The sequence below is a fragment of the Oryzias latipes genome, chromosome 19 (assembly GCF_053564925.1).
Source record: "Oryzias latipes strain Hd-rR chromosome 19, Olatipes_Hd-rR_3.1".
Classification (NCBI taxonomy): domain Eukaryota; kingdom Metazoa; phylum Chordata; class Actinopteri; order Beloniformes; family Adrianichthyidae; genus Oryzias; species Oryzias latipes.
Window position 1 is genome coordinate 18,904,786 of NC_136255.1, and position 18,986 is coordinate 18,923,771.

The following is an 18,986-nucleotide window of genomic DNA, read 5'->3' on the forward strand; positions in this document are numbered from 1 at the left end:
GCCACAGGTACAAGCTTTTTCAAATAGTATGTTTTCATCTACTCCTGATTCACAACGATTTGGATAAAGAAATACTTAGGAAAGAAGTTTTCAGCTTCATTTTCTTTCTGCATGTTCTCCATCATAAGACAGATGCCACAAGAACATGTTAAAAACACCCAAAACACAGTTTTCATCAGAGGGGGCTCTTTAAACCTTAATAATCCTGTTTTCCAAGTGATTAAACGGTCAATGTTCTGATATTTGAGTAGTTTGGATAAACACAAAACAAATAAACCATTAAATAGATTTGAAAAAGAGCTTATAAAAGCATTTTTTTTAGTATTCATGGATACAAAAATCTCTCTGAAGGGGGACCAGATCCATAGTCCAAGTCCACTATAAAACCATTTTACCCCAAGGTTCACCACAAGGTGCATGCCACTCATTAGCCTCAAGAACAGACAGACCAGTTAAACTTATTAAAAGCCATATTAAAAAGCCAGAGCAGTTGGCGAACAGCATTCCCTCGATAGACGGTTTTGTTAGTTTTTCCAGTTTGAGCCCCTGAAAAAGCATGTTCAACATATTAAAGAGCTGTAATTAAATCAAATTAAAGCTGAGAGTCTGCACTTAAAAATGATATTCTCCATCCAGCTCGAAAGTGTTTTGCTTTTTAGTTAAAATAACATATATGGTCTGAGTGCATTAATATAATCTGGTTTTTACTGCATATTTGAACAATGTGATTTTGGAAAATATTCTGAGCAGCTTTTCATATCATGCAGAATTGTGTGGGATCAGTTTATAAAAGGATCCAATTAAAACTATGCATTACATAATCTCATGTGGTCTGTCTGAGGTTAGACTTTCCTCAACCACAGATCTCACTGTAGATTACTCAGGCACAGACAATATAGTAAATCATGAGCAAGACAGACAAATACTTGACCCTGTTTCAGCAATTATGGGCAATGGCTGCCAACCTAAAACAACAATTTTGTACAGGAGAGAAAACAAAAGGCTTCATTTCTTTCATCTCTGTCTACTGCTGTGCCTATTTATTCTTGTCAGTGTAATATTTCCAAAATAAATATAAGATATAGACATATGTAAAGAGAGATAGAGGGACACAACCTGTCACAAAAGTTGCATGGAAAGATGAATGCAGGCACAAATACTTACAAGTACACAAACACAAGCAGCAATTAAGTAATGAGGAGACCCTTTAATGTGTTTCATTAGGCAAACAAAACAGCTCTCAATGGCCCAATCATAAAAGAATGTAGCCAAGCTATGAACATTGCTAATTAAAATTTGCTCAAAGCAAGCCTTGTTTTCCACTTGCCATCCTCATCCAAACCCATGTCTGCGTGAACGTTCTTTTGCATTGCAGAGGTTGGTTTTATTTCACTTGGACTCAGGCCTCAGCAATAAAACTTTCTGATGGGTCAGCAAACAAGTTTTTTACTCAATCACTGTGCATTATCAGACCAGATGAAAAGGAAAACCTATAAGTAATTTTGAGGTTTAGTAAAGAAGAGGAATTTTTAAGGAACACTGTGTATATTCCATGAGCTAGTTGACCTAATGTTAAAAGGTGTTGCACTGAAAGGGTAAAGGAGTAATGAAAACACCGATATACCAGCAGCCACGTGAGTCTGAGAGAGACAAGAGAGAATGCAAACTTTAACAGCAACTGGTGGAAAAGCAGGCGTTGATGATCAAACTGTAATGTTTCTTGCCAAAGGAAGGGATTTTGTTATCATCCTACACATGTCTTTTCATATGTTGTCCATCCACCCACTTGGGTAAACAGAGATATTTCCATCTTGGCTGCTTTTCTTCGATCTCTTCTTTTGCATGTCTCAGAGTCACGCTCTTCATTTCATGTTTTGCTTATTTTGTTTTTTATGTCTCCCCTTCATTATTACAGTTTTCCACAAGGTCGGCACACAGAATTTGTCAAGCAGACAAAAATGTGGGAGGAATTCATTGCAGTTTTTTTTTAAACTTTGGTTGGATCCCTGTGGTGCTGGTTTTGATACCCTTCCCTCTAAGTCCTCGTCTGTGTTTGATGTGTGGCATAAGGCTGACTTGACACAGTGAGATCCACAGATGATGGATTTGCAGTCAAATTCATCTTGAAGTGAGCTGACAAGCACATAGAAGTCTGTAAATGATTAGTGCCTGTAGATTGAGTTTCGTGCCGTTGAGTAAGAAGGCATAAAGCAACAAGTAACATCTTCCAAGAAATTTTGGCTAGATTGACTGAGATAATGAAGAAAGCGACTTTGGGAAAATTGATCTGGGACAAATAGCTAAAACCGTCTGGGGTAAGGGGTAACACTTACAAAACATCAAAGGAATATAAACTAGTCACAGGGATATTGTCAAAAGGGATGTCAGTTGATGTCGTATACACAGTGTTTGTTTCACTTGGTGTGACAGACACACCTCGTTTTGTATTTTCCACATAATTGTCTTACACTGTACAGTTTGTCTTATTTATTGGAGCCAAAACAAATAAAGAGTTAACAAGAAAAACCTTTTCAATGTGGCATCCAATTCGACATTTTGTGGGTATAAAAAGCTGATTTTGCCAGTAAGTCATTCATCATTCAAACAGCCATAAACACACAACATCCATTAACGGAATCGCAGTGCTACCTGGCCACAGCGTGCCTACATGTTGGTAGAAGGCAGTCAGATGTAGGTAAACCTGGTGGGTCTCAAAGTGTCATCAGCAGACTTGCATCAAGACACAGAACATCTGGCAGAGTTTGTTACAGTTCCAGGAGTGGAGCCCCTTGAGTGACAGACAGCCACAATGACCAGTACCTAAAGACCTATGGACTCAGACATGGTTTAGCAAATGTCACACAGCTGCAGGCCTGTTTTTCAGATGTGAGGGGTACTAGAGTTTTCAGACATCCCATTCACAACCAACTTTGTCTTCAATGCCAATTGTTGTAGGTGACTCCACTGACATCAAGACACCAGCATGAATGTTTGGAGACCATGTGACCTGGAAAATGTAGCAATGGTCTACCATCCTGTTCACTGATGATTCACCTTCCACATAAATGATGGTCATCAGTGTTACTGTAAAAGGCTAGCTGAACAATACACCGAGCCCATCATGCTCCCCAGGTTTTGCTTTGGTGGAGGAAGCACAGCAGTCGGGACAGACACCTCTAGTTAGCACTAAACCAAAGTGGTTATTGTAGGTGGACCGGCCACTGACCTCATAGAACCCATCATTGGCCCCCAATTCCACAGCACACTCCCAATGTTCTGTTGATGGATGGTAAAACTCTTCCACATTGTGCCAGAACAGCTCGACTTCAGGAAGTCTAAGTTCCTCATGTGGCCAGCAACAACCTGAACCCCCCATAGAGCATGTCTGGGAACAGCTGAAGCAGGGACTGGATGATTGTTCCCCACCCACAAGTGACCTGGCAGAACTGCAAGTAGCACCTGTGGAAGAGTGGAACGCATGGCCTCAAAACAAGCTGATGTTGCTTTCTTCTCATTCATTATCACTAATATCAAAGGGACCTTTTACATATTTCATTAAAGTTAAGACCAAATAGGAAAAGCAAACAAAATGAGTTACAAATGATGAAACATTTGTAACTCATTTTGTTTCCTTTTTGCAGATCACTTTTTTTTGTTGCTTTTTTTAAGATAATTAGCATGAAACCTTGGATGGTTTCTTGCACATGAAGAGAATCTTAAAAAAAGAGATAGTGAAATCCACATCTTAAACTCCTGTGTTACTTAGTAAACTAACATACATGAGTTTATTTAGGGACATCCTTATGCAGTAAATGTAAAAGAAATAAACAGATGAGTCTGGAGATATGATGATGTACGCTTTAGCTTCACTTCTGAGATGAGAAGTTTAAAGGCCAGGCATGAACAAGAAGAGTTCTTCACACAGCATCACACACACAAAAAAACCATTTTCACAGCTTCCTGATGCAGCCACACTCGTGCACGGCGTCGAGATTCCATTCATCAACCAACAGACTGAGGGGATTATTTTTGCTGGAAAAGATGAGGAAAACTCAGGGAGGAAAGAAATGTATGCATGTTTGCGACATTTCTGTGTTCTGCAAAAAACAAATGTCTGAATTGGAGATACAGTTCATATTCGAAAGATACGTTCACAGCGCCCTCGGCGACCGCTTTTAATAAAAAGTCTATGTAAGGGTTTTTTTTTTTTTGAGGAATGAACATTATATTACACCCAAAATCTCAAAAAGTTGATTTTTACATGATATATGCCCTTTAAAAGTAATTTTAATGAATGTAATTGTTTTAATTATTTAAATAAGTCAGCTCTTTGAACCCTGTTTACATACAGTAAACCCATATTGTAATTGTTCATAGGTAGAACTATTTATTATAAAAATTGAAGATAATACAGAGCAGTGGTTTTCTGGTTCATCTGTTGTTTTGTTCACGTTTTTTTCTGTATTCTACCGTATTAAGTCTTTTTAAACATCAGAATCAAGTATAGCTGTTAATTTTTTGTTAAATGGCAATGATTGATGAGCTAACTGAATTTTCTGCAGTGAAGTTAAATAAAAACAAGAGAAGTCTGAAAATGACTGATTTTCTATGTACATGTAACACATGATGAATGTTTGCAGCTGTAAACAATCGTTTTTTTAATCATGTTACACCTTTTCCCATGAGGTGTGCAAACTAAAGCAAATAGAAAATGTAATTTGGAAATCCTTTTATTGTTTAATTAGCTGCTGTTTTCTCATCATTTGAAGACTTGTACTTAAAAAAAAAAGCAGTTCACTTTCTCTAAGAGAACAGACAAAATATGCTGGGTTTCTAGATGAAAGACTGCTTTTTACGTGCATATTTATTCATGGATCACTTATGGCCAAGGGCAGTCTGCTGAGAACAAAATTTATTCTTACGTTTTGCCAATGTCAGTTTGAAGAAATCCTGTCGTTCATCAAACAAGGAAAAGAAAAAAAACAAGAACAAACTTCAGAGTCCTCATCAGGACAAACGATCTTTTGGCATTCTGTTACAGTTTTTTTTTTTCTATTTTAAGTGCAGTTTTCAGCCTAACATGAACTCAATTGAAAATATAAGTGGTGGTATTAAGCTAAAACAGGCTGTTTGTAGTGAAAAGTTTGCTTAGCTTTTGAACACTTTGCTCCCCATAATAAAGGTAGTAAAAAAACTTCCTAACATAACTTTATTTAAGTTAAATATACCTTTTTCTTTTAGCTTACATCCAAAAGTAAAAGCACAGCAATGTCAACCTCCATCCCCTTACTGCCTATTTTTTAATATTGAACAAATGTTTGTTTAATGCTTAAAAATTTACTTTGTATTTTTTTTTTTTTTTTTACAGTATGCTCTTATCTTTTGGAAGTCAGACACATCACAGATGCTCAGGTAAGGATGGCAGAGAAGAGAAACTGCTTTATAAATTAAAACTAGGATTATATGCAAAATGTAATGTAAAGTAAAAATTTGAAACATACAATTTGAATAAAAAAAAAGTTGGAATTAAAGGACAAAAAACTAAATGTCTGTCATAATTATATACCGTATTTGCCGGAGTGCAAGTTGCAGTTTATTTCATAGATTGGCAGGGATTGGCAAATTTTTCAAAAATGTTGAACTTTTCTCCCAAAAATGTGACTTATACTCGGGAGCGACCTTTTTTTTTTCTATCATGCACTTTTTGGCTCCTGTGACTTATACTAGATACTTCTTATGCAATTTATAGTCATTTTAATCCAATGTAAAAATAAAATGAATAAATTAAAACTTTTACCACATTCTAATAACAGAAAAACATGTCATCTTGTCATAGGGCAACGATAACAACACTGGGCTGTTGAAAGTGTGGCATACACACTCTAAATCATTAAATTGCAATATATTTAGTAAACCTCTGTCTGCAGAGTAAGCCTCTTTTACCATAGAAGTAAAACGAATGGGTGTAAAAATTGCATTAAATTCACTTCATTCAGGAAGTGTATTCAATCCATGAACCAATATTCACTGAAAACTATTGTTTTAAATTTGTAGGCCAAAATTATACATTTTCTGTTGCTTTCTATAGAAATAATGTATTTTTATGTAGAAATCCATAACTTTAAATTTAAAGAACTAACTTGCTAAGTTAGAATCAATAGTAAGGGAAGAATTTAAATGTTTTTTCTAAAACCAAACTGAATTTGTTTTGAAACACAAATAAGGAGAAATTAGTCTATGTTTAATCAATCTGTGTTAATTGTAAAAGTATATTTAGAGTCTCAATGTGCTTTTTTTGACATGTATTTTTACTAAACATATTTTTTTATCACAAGAACAACCCATCAGCTTACAAAAAACTTAAACCAATACACTTTGAAAACTTGTACCTCATCTACATATGAAGGATGTTACAAAACATTTGTTTATAGACAGTGATGGCAACAGCGTTTATGAATTAATTGCTGCAGGATTTGCCTCGGGTATTTATTGTATCCATGGTAACTGCTGAAATAGAGACATGTGGCAATAAAAACAAAGTCTCTGGTGCTTTCATGAAACAGCATAAACACAAAGAAGGCTTTAGTTAAAAGACACAACAGCAAGTTTTCAGCATTAACTTTAGATAAACTTAAAGAACCCCAATAAAGGACTTCATCTGTACATCATCTGTATGTTTTGTAGTTGATTGTTGAACCCATAGACTATAAAGTGTCCTCATCTTTATAATACAATATTCAACAAAGATCTACTTAAAATAGCTTAACTTCAAACGCCAACAGCTGTTGGGTTATACTAAGACTAAAAGCACTGTAATTTAGGTTAAATAAAAAATTACACAAGGCTGGTAGAAAACCAATGAAATGTTTTTGTAGAAAGAACAAATTACTTTATTCCAAATACAGACAGCCCTATTATGACAACTCCAAAATTGACTTAATCTGAAATTATATAAATCAAGCTGTGTTCCAATTGTATTTAAAAACAGTCTGATAAAGCCATGCATATTCTGTATTCCATGTATATTATTGTAGGCAATGCTTTAAAAAACATTTAAGTTTAAAAAAACTTAAGTTAATCGGATTACATACAAAAATGAAAAGAAAATGTCAAAAAAATGATAATGTTTTGATTAAGGCAATTTGCACTTAACTAATTTGGACCTTTGAAGGAATAAAATGAAATAATAAAATGAAAATCTTCATCACTGTAATCTCATTTGACATGGACAAGGAGAAACTAAGGCTAAAAAACAGCCTCCCAAAACTTGATCAACTCTAAACAAATAAATACTTTTACTCCTTTGTTGATGCTAATTGTTCATATATTCTAATGAAAAAGGAGTTTTAAATGATGCAATTATAAAAAGAAACATATTAAACAAAAAACCCTTTTGAATTTTTTTAAAGCATATTACTGTAAACAGTGTTAGCAGTGTCCACTAAACATTCTTATGTTCATCTTCACTCGTTCATTTTTGTTTCTAAAACGTGTGTTTTTGAGTCTACAAAGCAGTTGTCTGCTGTTACTTGTCATCCCATTAAACACACAGCTGCTCGTCTCCTGGCAACAGATGTTTCAGACTGGCACAGCCGGCGCTCATCTTGCCAGCGCACATCACCAGACATAATGACAAATGACGGTGTACATTTTGTTTATAATGCTGTACATGTCCCACAAATCACTGACGTCCGCATCCAAGGCCTAATTATCCAGCGTACACCTTTGTAGAGGCCAATAAATTGGGATTTTACATGGGATTCACATGTAGATAACAATCCCAAACCTAATGTGAGATATTGAGACTGATAAAGTTTTCCTAAGGAGTCAGATTCCAGCTGTGCATTTTTGAATTGTCCATTTCTGTACTTTTTAAATGATAACCATGTCTCACATGTATTGCATATATGTTCACATCCTCCTTGCCATTGGAACTAAAAGACTGTTGCTATGAAACCATGTAATCATCGACAAGAGATATTCTCCACACCTGAAACTGCATAGGGTTAACTGTCTAAAAGCATGAAATGAAAAATAAAGGATTTAAAGACAAGCTTTAATAGCATTTTAAAAAAGAATAATATGGACGTTACCCTTTCTAAAAATAGAATGCCGAAGAGAATTTTTTTGTGTCCTTAAACTGACTGATGTGGCCAGAAGATGAGGTAAGACCTGATGAGAATAGAGATGCTGGTAATTAGAAAACAGCTTTCTTGGAAAGGAGGATTTTGCTCTGCTCTTATTGTTGCTATTTAAACCAGAAGCAAAATCCTGATGCACAGAATCAATAATTGTGTTTGTAAACAATAAGTAAACAAGCCAGAATGCATACAGAAAAAAGTAATGGGGTCTGAGATAAATACTATTTTTTAAACATTTGATATATTTTAGGGTTTTCTTTATATTTCTTATAAAATAATGTAGACCAACACAGCACTTTAGCATTGTTAAGTCAACTTTTGCTATTCTTTTAATAGAGGGGAAAACAGTGATATTCACTTTTGGATATGCAGACTGACTTCACTCTCTTTGTCTCTACTCTTGTTTAATAAAAAGAGAAAAGCTGAAAGCTGAAATGTTTCATATAGTTTGTATAAATTGACTCTGGAAAAACATGGAAACTTTCCATTTAATGCAAATGTCATAAATGGGCAATTTAAAATCCAGAATAAATCCTAAATAGAATGATCCCAATACATCAGAGTTAGTAGTATTAAAATACAATAAAAAATGGCTACAGCAAAAAAAATGACTGAGTTCTGCTTTTATGATGACAGTAATTTGTGTTTTGCTAAACATTTTTCTCATTATTAATTTATCTTGTTTAAACTGAATTATTATTGAAACTTTTTTAGCTCAAAAATGCATTTGCTTGTCAATGTTGCAAGAAAACTTAGGACTGTAACTTGTACTGTCCTGGAGTGTATTGTACATGAAACCTGAAATGTCTAACCTTCTTCCAAATTACTCTTTAGGAGTGGGCAAGAATGAATCCAAAATCTTGAGTAAAATATTTGTAAAATGTTGGAAGGATATCTGCACATTTAAAATCCACACCAACATGAGGTTTAACTTGAAGCTTTTTTCTTTAGCCTTCATGACATTTAATCTATTTTCAATGTTGTACTTTTGCATGTAAACATTAAACAAGGCACTTCCACATAGTTCCAAGTAATACACAAAACAATGCAATATAGGTAATATTATTTTACTTGTGTCTAAAATTACATTTTATAAATGCTATTTTACTACTTTCAAAAAACCCTAAATTAGAAAATGGCAAAAATGGAAGATGCAGATATTGATGGATTTATGGAAGATAAATTGTAGGGACTTACTTTTTATGCTGATTCTCTTTTCGATCAGCAGAGCCAAGACTCTGGGGGGAAAAAACAAAAAACAATTTGAGGACACTGAAAAAAGTGACAACACCTCTTGAAGCTATGAGACGATCAGAGCAAATTCAATGTGTTAACCTGCAAACTGGAAAGTTTTTTATCAGTAAATGATAAAACTCTACATTTGATCAGTAGTTGTGTCATACAATTAAATATTCAGGATAAAAAAGAGTGAGCAAAGGTTTAAGACAACTTTGACAGATTTCCACTGTAAAATGAGATAATAATAGCTTTTCCTATCCTATTCAGCTTCGTTCAACCTTTCTTCCAGCAGAGCAAACCTTTAAAACAAGTATGCACATTGCAAAAAATCAAAAAATAACACTTTGCTTTGGTGCTTGGTGTTGTCTTGTTTACCAAAAGTATTTAAAAAAAAAAAGCCACACAAACACTCAAAATAAAGAGTATCCACACACAAACATGTGAATGAAGTGTGCCTTCATTAGCCTTGGGCTGGAAACACTGTCGGAATGAAAGTGCTGCAGTTAGGCATTTTGATCTTTCGGAAATAAGAGTATCAGCATCTTGGGACTCTGTGGGGAAACTGAAGCTCACAGCAAGTGGACCAAGCCAAAACTGTCAATCAAATGTAACCTAAGAACTTAGCTACGTTCCCAGAATGAGTGAGCGGAGGTGGTGGCTCGTCTGATTTGTCTTGGCAAAAAAAAAAAAGGAGTTCTGTCTTTTTGTCGATCTTGAGCAATTGAAAGCCTGAAATCAGTTTTAAATAAAAGCAAATAATTAGGATTTATGAAAGAAACAAATACGAAATGTTTAATTAAAACCCCAGTAACCATCAGAGGCATGGTTTTGATTGCATGCACATGTTTAAACATGGTTTTACTTGAGAGGCACAGTGACATTTGGACCAGAAAGAGACCGTTCAGGTGTGTGCGTGCTTTCATGTCTGTAGTGCGGTGACATTTTGACCACTTCTCATACACCGAGCCTTCATATGGTTTCATCCTCCTGGTGAGGACAGGATGCAGCACACAGAGTGAGTAACCTTTAACCCCCTCAGCTCCCCCACAGTGCCCTCAGGCAGTACCACTCTCCTGATGGGGATGACAGCAGGTGGGTGTGCTCCATTTGACAGACACATCTATAGGGGGGAAGGAGGCCTATTTCAGGAATACCTATCAAAGAAGAGGGATTAAAGATAAATAATAGGGAAAGTTTGCAGTATAAAAAAATCGTTTTGTTAAACTGTCGATAATTGCTCTTATTAATGAACTAGAGATGTTTGTGGTTGCATTTGTAATTTCTCATCATTTAAGACCTGCTATGAGAATTTAACTTCCAATTATTTATTCCTTTATCTATTTTTTGGCCAACACTCTCAGTTCAGATGATAAAAACTTTACATTTTTTTGGTATCTATTTATGTTTTTCTGCTGCCACAAGTTTGCGTTTAAAGCTTTTTAATAGTGATTTATTTTTCTGTCTGGAAGTGATGTGTGAAATCAATGATGTAATGATTACCACTACATGTTTTGCTTCATTTTTTTTAATTTTACAGCCACAGTCATCTGCAGTTTGATACTTAAATAAAAAAACTTTGCTTCAGAAACCGTACACATCAAAATTGTCTACTATTTGGAACACATGTATTCCACACCGTGTGTTTTACAGATGATGTGTCCATTGAATCTTTGCTTTGTTTCATGAAAACTAACAATTTTGTTTTATTGGCTAATCAAGGATTAGTGCTGAAATCAAAATTTTCATTAAAAAGCTCTTTTTTTATTTTTAAAGGAGCTTGATTACGTTCCTGTCACAGAGCGCCACATTAAGCTAAAGGTTTTGTAAACTTCTGATCAGCTTTTTTTTACATCAATATATGACCTTTTCTTCTTGCATTGGGAACTCCCTTGACTTTGTGTTTTTGGATCCCGGCAGGAACTTTAAAAATAAAAATTCCACACCTGAAAACATCGTCGCAGTTTTTACAGAAATAAAAAAGGGAATATGACTATCAATGTTGGTATCTCACCACCCCTCCTGACAGCACATTGCTAAAATAGGAGATCATTGAAGTCAAACTCAGACCCTAATAATACTCTAACACGCATAAAATGCTAAACTGAAGGTAAACCCCTTAAAGTCGTTATTTCTAGAAATGTCAATATTGACATATTTTAAGATTGGAGTTAAAGAAAAAGCCCTATTTTTTGTACCGAGGTGTCCAACGTAATTATAGGACAGAGTGATAATATAAAGGAGAAGATAATTTATTTAGTTCTTCAGGAGTGCATCAAAGTATTCACAGCATCAAGAGATTTTTGCTTAGATTTAGTCTAAAAGCAGGTGTGAGAAAGGCTTTTAAACAGGGACCAGCAGTAACCTGGCATTCCCTCACAGCTGTGAAATCACACTGACAATTTTCCTTGAGCTGTTTTCCCTCCAAACGCCTCAAAAGCATGCAGCCCTTCCTCATTATTTCTTAAAATACTAATACACGAGTGACCAAATATGCAAGCAATGGTACATCATGTGCACATGGAGTTAATAAGAGGCTAGATACAAATACAAAACAGACTTGCAAATTGCCCTTCACTAGTTTTCTATATATTACTGCACACACATACCTGTGGAGTCTGACATCACACTGTCTTGCGTTTCTCTTATTTCCCAAACCCCAAATCCTCACTGTGGTGTTTCAAAGACGACCGCCGCTAACTGCTGTTCACCTGTCCAACTTCAACTCTTCCGCTCTGCGCCTGCCTCTGTAACTCTTTCGTTGCTTTTTTTTTTTTTTTTTCTAAAGCTGCTGGTCACACGAAAGGTTTGTGAAAGCTTGCTCCAATGGTGGCTGCTGCCACTGACTTGTTGTACTTTAATTGTTGTTGCTAGGCGATAAGCTTCTCCAATTCTTCATGCAGAGTGGAGGGGGGAGAGAGTTAGAGAATAGGTGGCAGGGGGTGAGGAAATGCTCATTATGGGAGCCTAAAGCAAATGATCGGCACAGAGCAGGGGAGGTGTTTACGGGAAGGGAGGTAGATGGAACGGGAATGAGAGAGACATAGCAGGTGCATCTTCCTATTTCCACCTGGAACCACTTTCTGCCGTCCACACTATTTAAACTTACCACTCATTCAATAAACTAAAACACTTCATGGACATCTGGAAAACTTGTCCACATCTGAATAACCAAGGTTAATCTACAAAAATCTGAACTGCTATATAAAAATTTTGCAGATATCTAAAGATAATACACTGCAGTTTAGTGATTCGGTGTAAATTTGCAGTGTTTTAACAGTGTGCTTCATATTAACTGGAAGCTGTTGTTATGTCTACAGATGCAACTTCTTTGTCTGCGAAACATCAAAGATAAAAAAATGAATCAAGCTAGACGGTTTATCTTGTTCCGATTGTCAACCATTATTTCCTTTCTCTTTTTGTTTCATTTTTAAGGCAGATTTTTTTTTTTTTTTTTTTAATTCACAAGTGGCTGAATGGCTTCGTTGGCTGGAGTACACCAGGGTCTGCTTCCCAGGGGTGCGATGGGCTTCATCCAGTGTGGGTCCTTAGGCAAAAACCTTCACGCTGCTGCCTAGCTTTGTAGCCACAAGGGGGCCAAAGTCTGGGTCTCCCTGTGCTGCTACCCAGCCTGGATGAAAATACAGGGTTGTGTCAGGAAGGGCATCCGGCGTAAAAATCTCTGTCAAATGTCTGTCAAAGTTGTTCTCATATTTTTATATATATTTATATATCAACACCAGAGTTATCGCTCAATAAATATAGTCTTAAAATTACAGAATTTTTTTTTCAATAAAAAAAATGAGAAACACTGTTACATTATAAAAGGCCTTAGATTTTTAATAAAAGTGTGCTTGTTTGAAAATTCATGATTTATGTCATTCTGCAAATTATCATGGATGCTAAACAAAAGAAAGTTGTGAATAAGGATTAGTTAAAATACAGAGAAATACTAAACATTGTATTCTTCAACTCAAAGTACAGTGATGCGTTATCAAATAAGTTTATAGTAAATGCATGTTATTGTGAAATCTATCATCTTTTAACTTTTTTCCCCCAAAGTTTAGTAGAACTTGTGCTTCTAATCTTCCCAGTTGGTTAACAAAGTACAAATATCTGCATCAATTGGTTGATGATGAAGATTGCATTGGATTAAAAGTGCCTCAGGAGGAACATTTCTGTAACAGCGGGCACAGTGTCACGGCCCACGCTGCTCTTTACACCATGAACTGTGTTTCCTTAACAGGCTGACCTTTTGTGGGACATTTGGCCTGTGATATCCTTAAGGCAAGCCCTTTACATAAATGTGAACATAGGATGCTGCCTGCTCACAGCAAACTATAATTGGGCAATTTCTACCCCTCTGTGTCATCACTGACAAATTTGAATTTCAGTTTCAGTTATTCCTATTTTTTTTAAATATATTTATTTATATTAAAGAAACTATAAATTACCAGTAAAGTTGTACAAGCTAAGACCTAAAACACACACTGCTCAGTTTGTCTAATTAAACTTTTGACAGTAAAAGTTTTAGAATAGAATAGAATAGAATAGAATAGAATAGAATAGAATAGAATGGCTTTATTGTCATTGTGCATAGTACAATGAGATTTAAGCATCACCATCAGTGCAAGAACAGTAAGGAAGGGAAAAGTAGTAAAGATAACATTGTAATATAATAAAATCAAACAAGCAAACAAACAGTATATACAAGTGTGCAATATAAGCTGTAAACTGTATTGGAGAGTGCCGAGATAATTGTGCAAAAACTTTGAACTTTTAAATAAAGTATTTGTTTTCGTTTTTTTGAAAACATTTAACAATATTGTAAAACCGGCTGGGAACATAATCCAGTTCATAAAATAACAGAAGAATTAAAACAAAGAGAGAGCAACCTCATCACAGGAGTAGTCATGCCTAAGTCAATTTTGATCGATCCTTTAATGAAAATATGTAAACTACCAGAAAAATTCTCTACTGTTTCGAAGTCTTTAAATGTTTAGGGCTCCACCACTTCTATGCATCAATCTACCCAATTCTAGTTTCAGAAAAATACCCACCTATCAGCATTTCAGGTTTTAGGCACAGCTTGAGGATCACAACAGGGTTCCCCAACACCTTTTACTCAAAGGTAGCCTTCTAATTTTATCCAGCACTGATTTAACACCTTGAGGCAAATACATTTGCAGACATTGTTTATTCTCATAAGAAAACACCTTAAACGCAATTTGTCCAACTTCTTGACGGGCTCTCAGCAGTATCTTGATGGCCTTTAAAGGTACTTTGTTGGCCCTTGGGGAGGAATCTGACTGCGGCAGAGCAAGCTTCCCAACAACATCAACTAAACAATCCACAATGGGGTAAGCAAAGGTGGACTTACATTCTGAGTTTTCAGTGTATTAAGTAAAATGGTAAAGTTTGTTACAATGTAAATTTAAACAAAAATAAAATATATATTAGAAACATCTAAAAAGAGGGGGGCAAGTAGAGGACTCAAATTTGAGTTTGAGCAAAGTTGCTTGTCTGGAAGACAAATTTTGCAAAACAAGAGTTTAAGATAGGATTTTTTGGCATCCATCTACATTTTTCAAGTTTGCATGGAAACTGTGATTGATAATAAATGTATTAAACACTAATATCTTTACCAGATTTCTGAAGTGTAGCCACGATCAAGAACATCCCAATTGTTCCTTTGGTCAGCATTCATTTGTGACAGCCAGAAATGGCAAATGTGCAGCAGCTTTAGGGCTGAGAAAAACCGGAGTAAAGAAAACAGATGATGAGAGGCAGGAACAGCTGAAAGCCAGCTAGATCTGACAGGCAGATTCATCAGGAGAAGAACAACTGGCTGGTAATGCCAGATGCCTGACAAGAAGACAGATTAGAAGGTAGCTAGTTAGTGAGCATGTCTGTAGGTGGGCAGGTGTAGCAAAGACTTAAAGAGGCCACGTGCTCGGTTTGTGGATCGTAAACTGTCAACAGGATTCAGTGATGAAGCAGTGACAGGGTGGGTCTTCTATCCTTCTGCCTCACTGTCTCCACTTCATTATTTGTATAGGAAGCCCCCTCCCAAATTTTGTGGTCGCGGGACCAAAGGGACCTAAACATGGTTCATAAATCAGCACAGCAGAGACTATGGATATTTACCCATAAATCACTGTGGCGGAGCCACCTACAATCAGACTAATGGAGCTGGAAGACGTGCTGTCATCCAAGCCATGATGTCATCAAGCGGTGGGTGTTGATGTTGGTGGTGGGTCTAGTCGTGTGTGTGTGTGTGTGTGCGTATGTGTGAGGGTGTGTGTATGGAGGGGATGCCTGCATATGTGGCTGTGGATCTCAAGCTATGTCCGTGTGTGTGGAGAGGTGTCTGAATATGTGGTGGAAGGTCTGCAGTTCTGCTTGTGCAAGTGTCTGTGGTGTGTGTTGTATGTGGGAGGTAAGATGTCTGTTTATATGGGTTTGTGTGTACGGGGGTGGCCGCTGTGTGGGTGTGCGCATGAATTTGTCTGTCAGTGCTTACTCTCATCATGTCTCTCCATTTATGTTAAACTGATCGATGCACATTCCCACAAAACACACAGACAGTGCAGTTGCACATCTTTCGCTAGACTTTGCACAGTCAAGCCATACACACTCGCTGACATGCAGACACATGAACTCACAAGCACACACTTTGGTTTTTGTGGTTATTACTGGCTTACAAAGGGTGTGGGATTCCATGGAGAAAATCTAAACAAGTCGAGTGGTTAGCACGGGTCTGCCACGTTTCCACACAATGGCGCTCATTGACATAAATAACGGGCGACTTTGTGAAATGGGACACCCATTAACTTCTCCCCCACAAATAATTGCCCATTAGATCTTGGATGAAAACTGGATTGAGAAATAACTCGTCTCTGACGCTAAATGCAACTTGTAATAATGAAAAGTCACATTGTGAAAGGGGCCTGGAATCTGTTACGATGGGTTGGCTTTTTGTTCTATCATCCCGCCAAGAGCTTGGATTGTCAACAAAGAGAATTGTGGCTTGTTGTAGGAGCTCTGCAGACTGTACTTTCCTTTGGTTAAGCTGTCCTTTGAACATGGAAAAAATTATGAAAAGGGAAAAAAAAGAAGACAAGATTACAAGGTTTAATCAAAGGTGGGAATATATTAATTCAGCAGAAACAAAAGAATATCATAGGGAACCAGAAAGACAAAAAGAAGCTAAAAAAGAAATTTTACAACTTTGAGCAAGTCAGTATGGACGTTAATGATGGTGACTCATATACTGCTGCAGTGCAGTCAATACTGATGCCACCCATGACGCATATATATTTACTCTTAGATACCAGTGACGGCAGACTTCACCTTTGATGAATCAAAGCACGTGGTTTTGTTGTCACCCCTATGTGTTCTCTGTAAATTGATGTGCCAATGTCACTTCACTTCTACTTACTGTCATTTGCATCACTCTGTGCAGATCTTCCTGTTTGTACATGTCACAACTGAATGACAAATGATCCAGAATTCATGACTCATTCACAAAAGCAAATGTCTCCTGCCAACATCCCTCAGAGTGTACCGCTCACAATACTAAAACAGACACAGCAGCATGGGGTGAGTCACTGATGATGGACATGACGGTAATTATCACAGTTCAGCTCGGGTAAAACACAGATCTAGGGCTAGTCTTTCATGTAGATCCACACAAAAAATCTACACTAGACCTAAAAGATTTACAAATGATCTAATTGACAGATAAGGCAGACTGTCTTAGCTGGTGTTTTGTCAAACAGGCCTTCTCTATAAAAAATATTTTACATCTTCCTTCAACAAAAATACAATAAAATAAAGTAGGAATATTGCTATGGATATTGGCAGACTGGCTGGTTTTAGTTTACTAGTAAAAAAATATAATTAAAAAAATGCAAGAATGCAAAAAAATCAGGAAATGCCAAGATAGGAAAAACAAATTGTAAACTAAGAATCACTGAAATCCCTCTAACCAACCAACCAAACAAAGATATAGCAAAAAGCAAACATTACATGTAACTATAAAGAGCTGTAATTGTCTAATTGGCCAAATATAAAGATAATCTATACTCGTGTTAGGAAATAGCTACAATACAAATGAACAGAGCCAGTATTGAAATATTTCAACATCTAAATGTGCACACCTTAGTCTTGGAGACACAATTACATTTGCTCACCCTAAACATTCTAGTGGCCAAGGCTATTTATTTTACCTCATTAGTTTTAAATGGCCCATCCAGACGTTACAGTGGCCCCTGCTTTTAATCATTTGAGAGAACTGGGCTCAAAGCTGGTTTTGTCCTCTTTGATGTTCGTCTGCTAACCAGCCAGCAGCCAAAAGTCTCTCCTCCCTTCTCCTCCTGCTGTTACAGGCAGCAGCCCACTCTGCTGATTTCTGTTTTGCTAAAAATGTTTTAAGACATTGCCTTATGTCTGCAGAATCTGTGCAGACTTCCTGATGTAATACTAGGAACTCCTTTTGAATTTAAGTGGACTGGTGAAATCTTGTGCAAACAATTTTTTTCTCTTCAATTCCCAGTACTGCTGTAGGTGAAAGCATATGAACAATTACAGCTTCACTGTTGGCATTGAACTTGTCTTCACATTACACATCAGAGTTAAACAGTAACATTGGAGAACTCTCAAATGTCACTATTTATTAATAGCTAAAAGGCGCTTTTTGGGATTTTTAGTGTGTATGCAGAGCAGTAACGTGTTATTACTAATATAGCAGAAGCAAGATAAATCCATCACATGACTTAATAGAGTCAATTTTAAAAAGTCAAACAGGAATTTGTGATTGAGGGTGTAGCATGCTTTGAAATCTACAGGTGCTCTGAGACGTTCTAGTGATCTAAAAGACAAGTCTGGAGGTATTTTATATATTAAAAAAAGATTAATTATTACAGACCTTTTACATTTTGAAACCATTAAAAAAAGTTGTCTCATTTTTACAAGATTACGTAAAATTTAGCCGTTTTACAAAAGCAAAAGGCAAATCATTACCAAAAACAATTTTTTGAACATTTTCTTCATTTTTCTGCCAAGCTTTTACAAATTGTATGTTGGTGTTTCCCATGCTGAAACCACTATTGCACATATTTTACACCATACAATAACAATAAATAAAATAAAACAATTAAAACTAGGTTCAGAAATGTCTAAAAATGTTATCAACACATTCAACACGAGTACATTTAGTGAGGAGACAATTTACAGTTTTAAATGTATGCATTTTAACTGTACATACTTTTTAAGTACATAGACTTTTGTTATTAATAAAACGTGTCATTGTGTAACAAATATTTTTGGAACGCGACCAACTAACCTTTAGGTCAATTTTTCCTGCTGGGTGTCTTGGTAGTCAAGGATATGACTACTAATTGTTTGCCAGTTTATGGTAAAACTATTCTATCTTTGTAAACTTTACTACTGTCCCACTGCAAAATATTATTCTTTCAAAATACATTGATATTCAAGCAGATGTTCATTATACAGCTGTTTCTTGGTTTTGTACGGTGGCCCTGATGTCCAATTCACATCAACAAATCACTCAATGCAAAAACATATTAAAGATCGTAGCCACATCTG

At 36.1% G+C, this 18,986-nt stretch overlaps 1 protein-coding gene across 1 annotated transcript in view; it reads right to left on the reverse strand.

The window, feature by feature from the left end:
* Window positions 1-18,986, reverse strand: part of ankfn1b (ankyrin repeat and fibronectin type III domain containing 1b) — a 150,290-nt gene that overhangs the window by 40,778 nt on the left and 90,526 nt on the right. Inside the window, exon 6 of the mRNA XM_078937344.1 lies at window positions 9,339-9,379. Within this exon, the coding sequence (XP_078793470.1) occupies window positions 9,339-9,379 (41 nt within the window). The remainder of the gene's footprint in view (window positions 1-9,338; window positions 9,380-18,986) is intronic.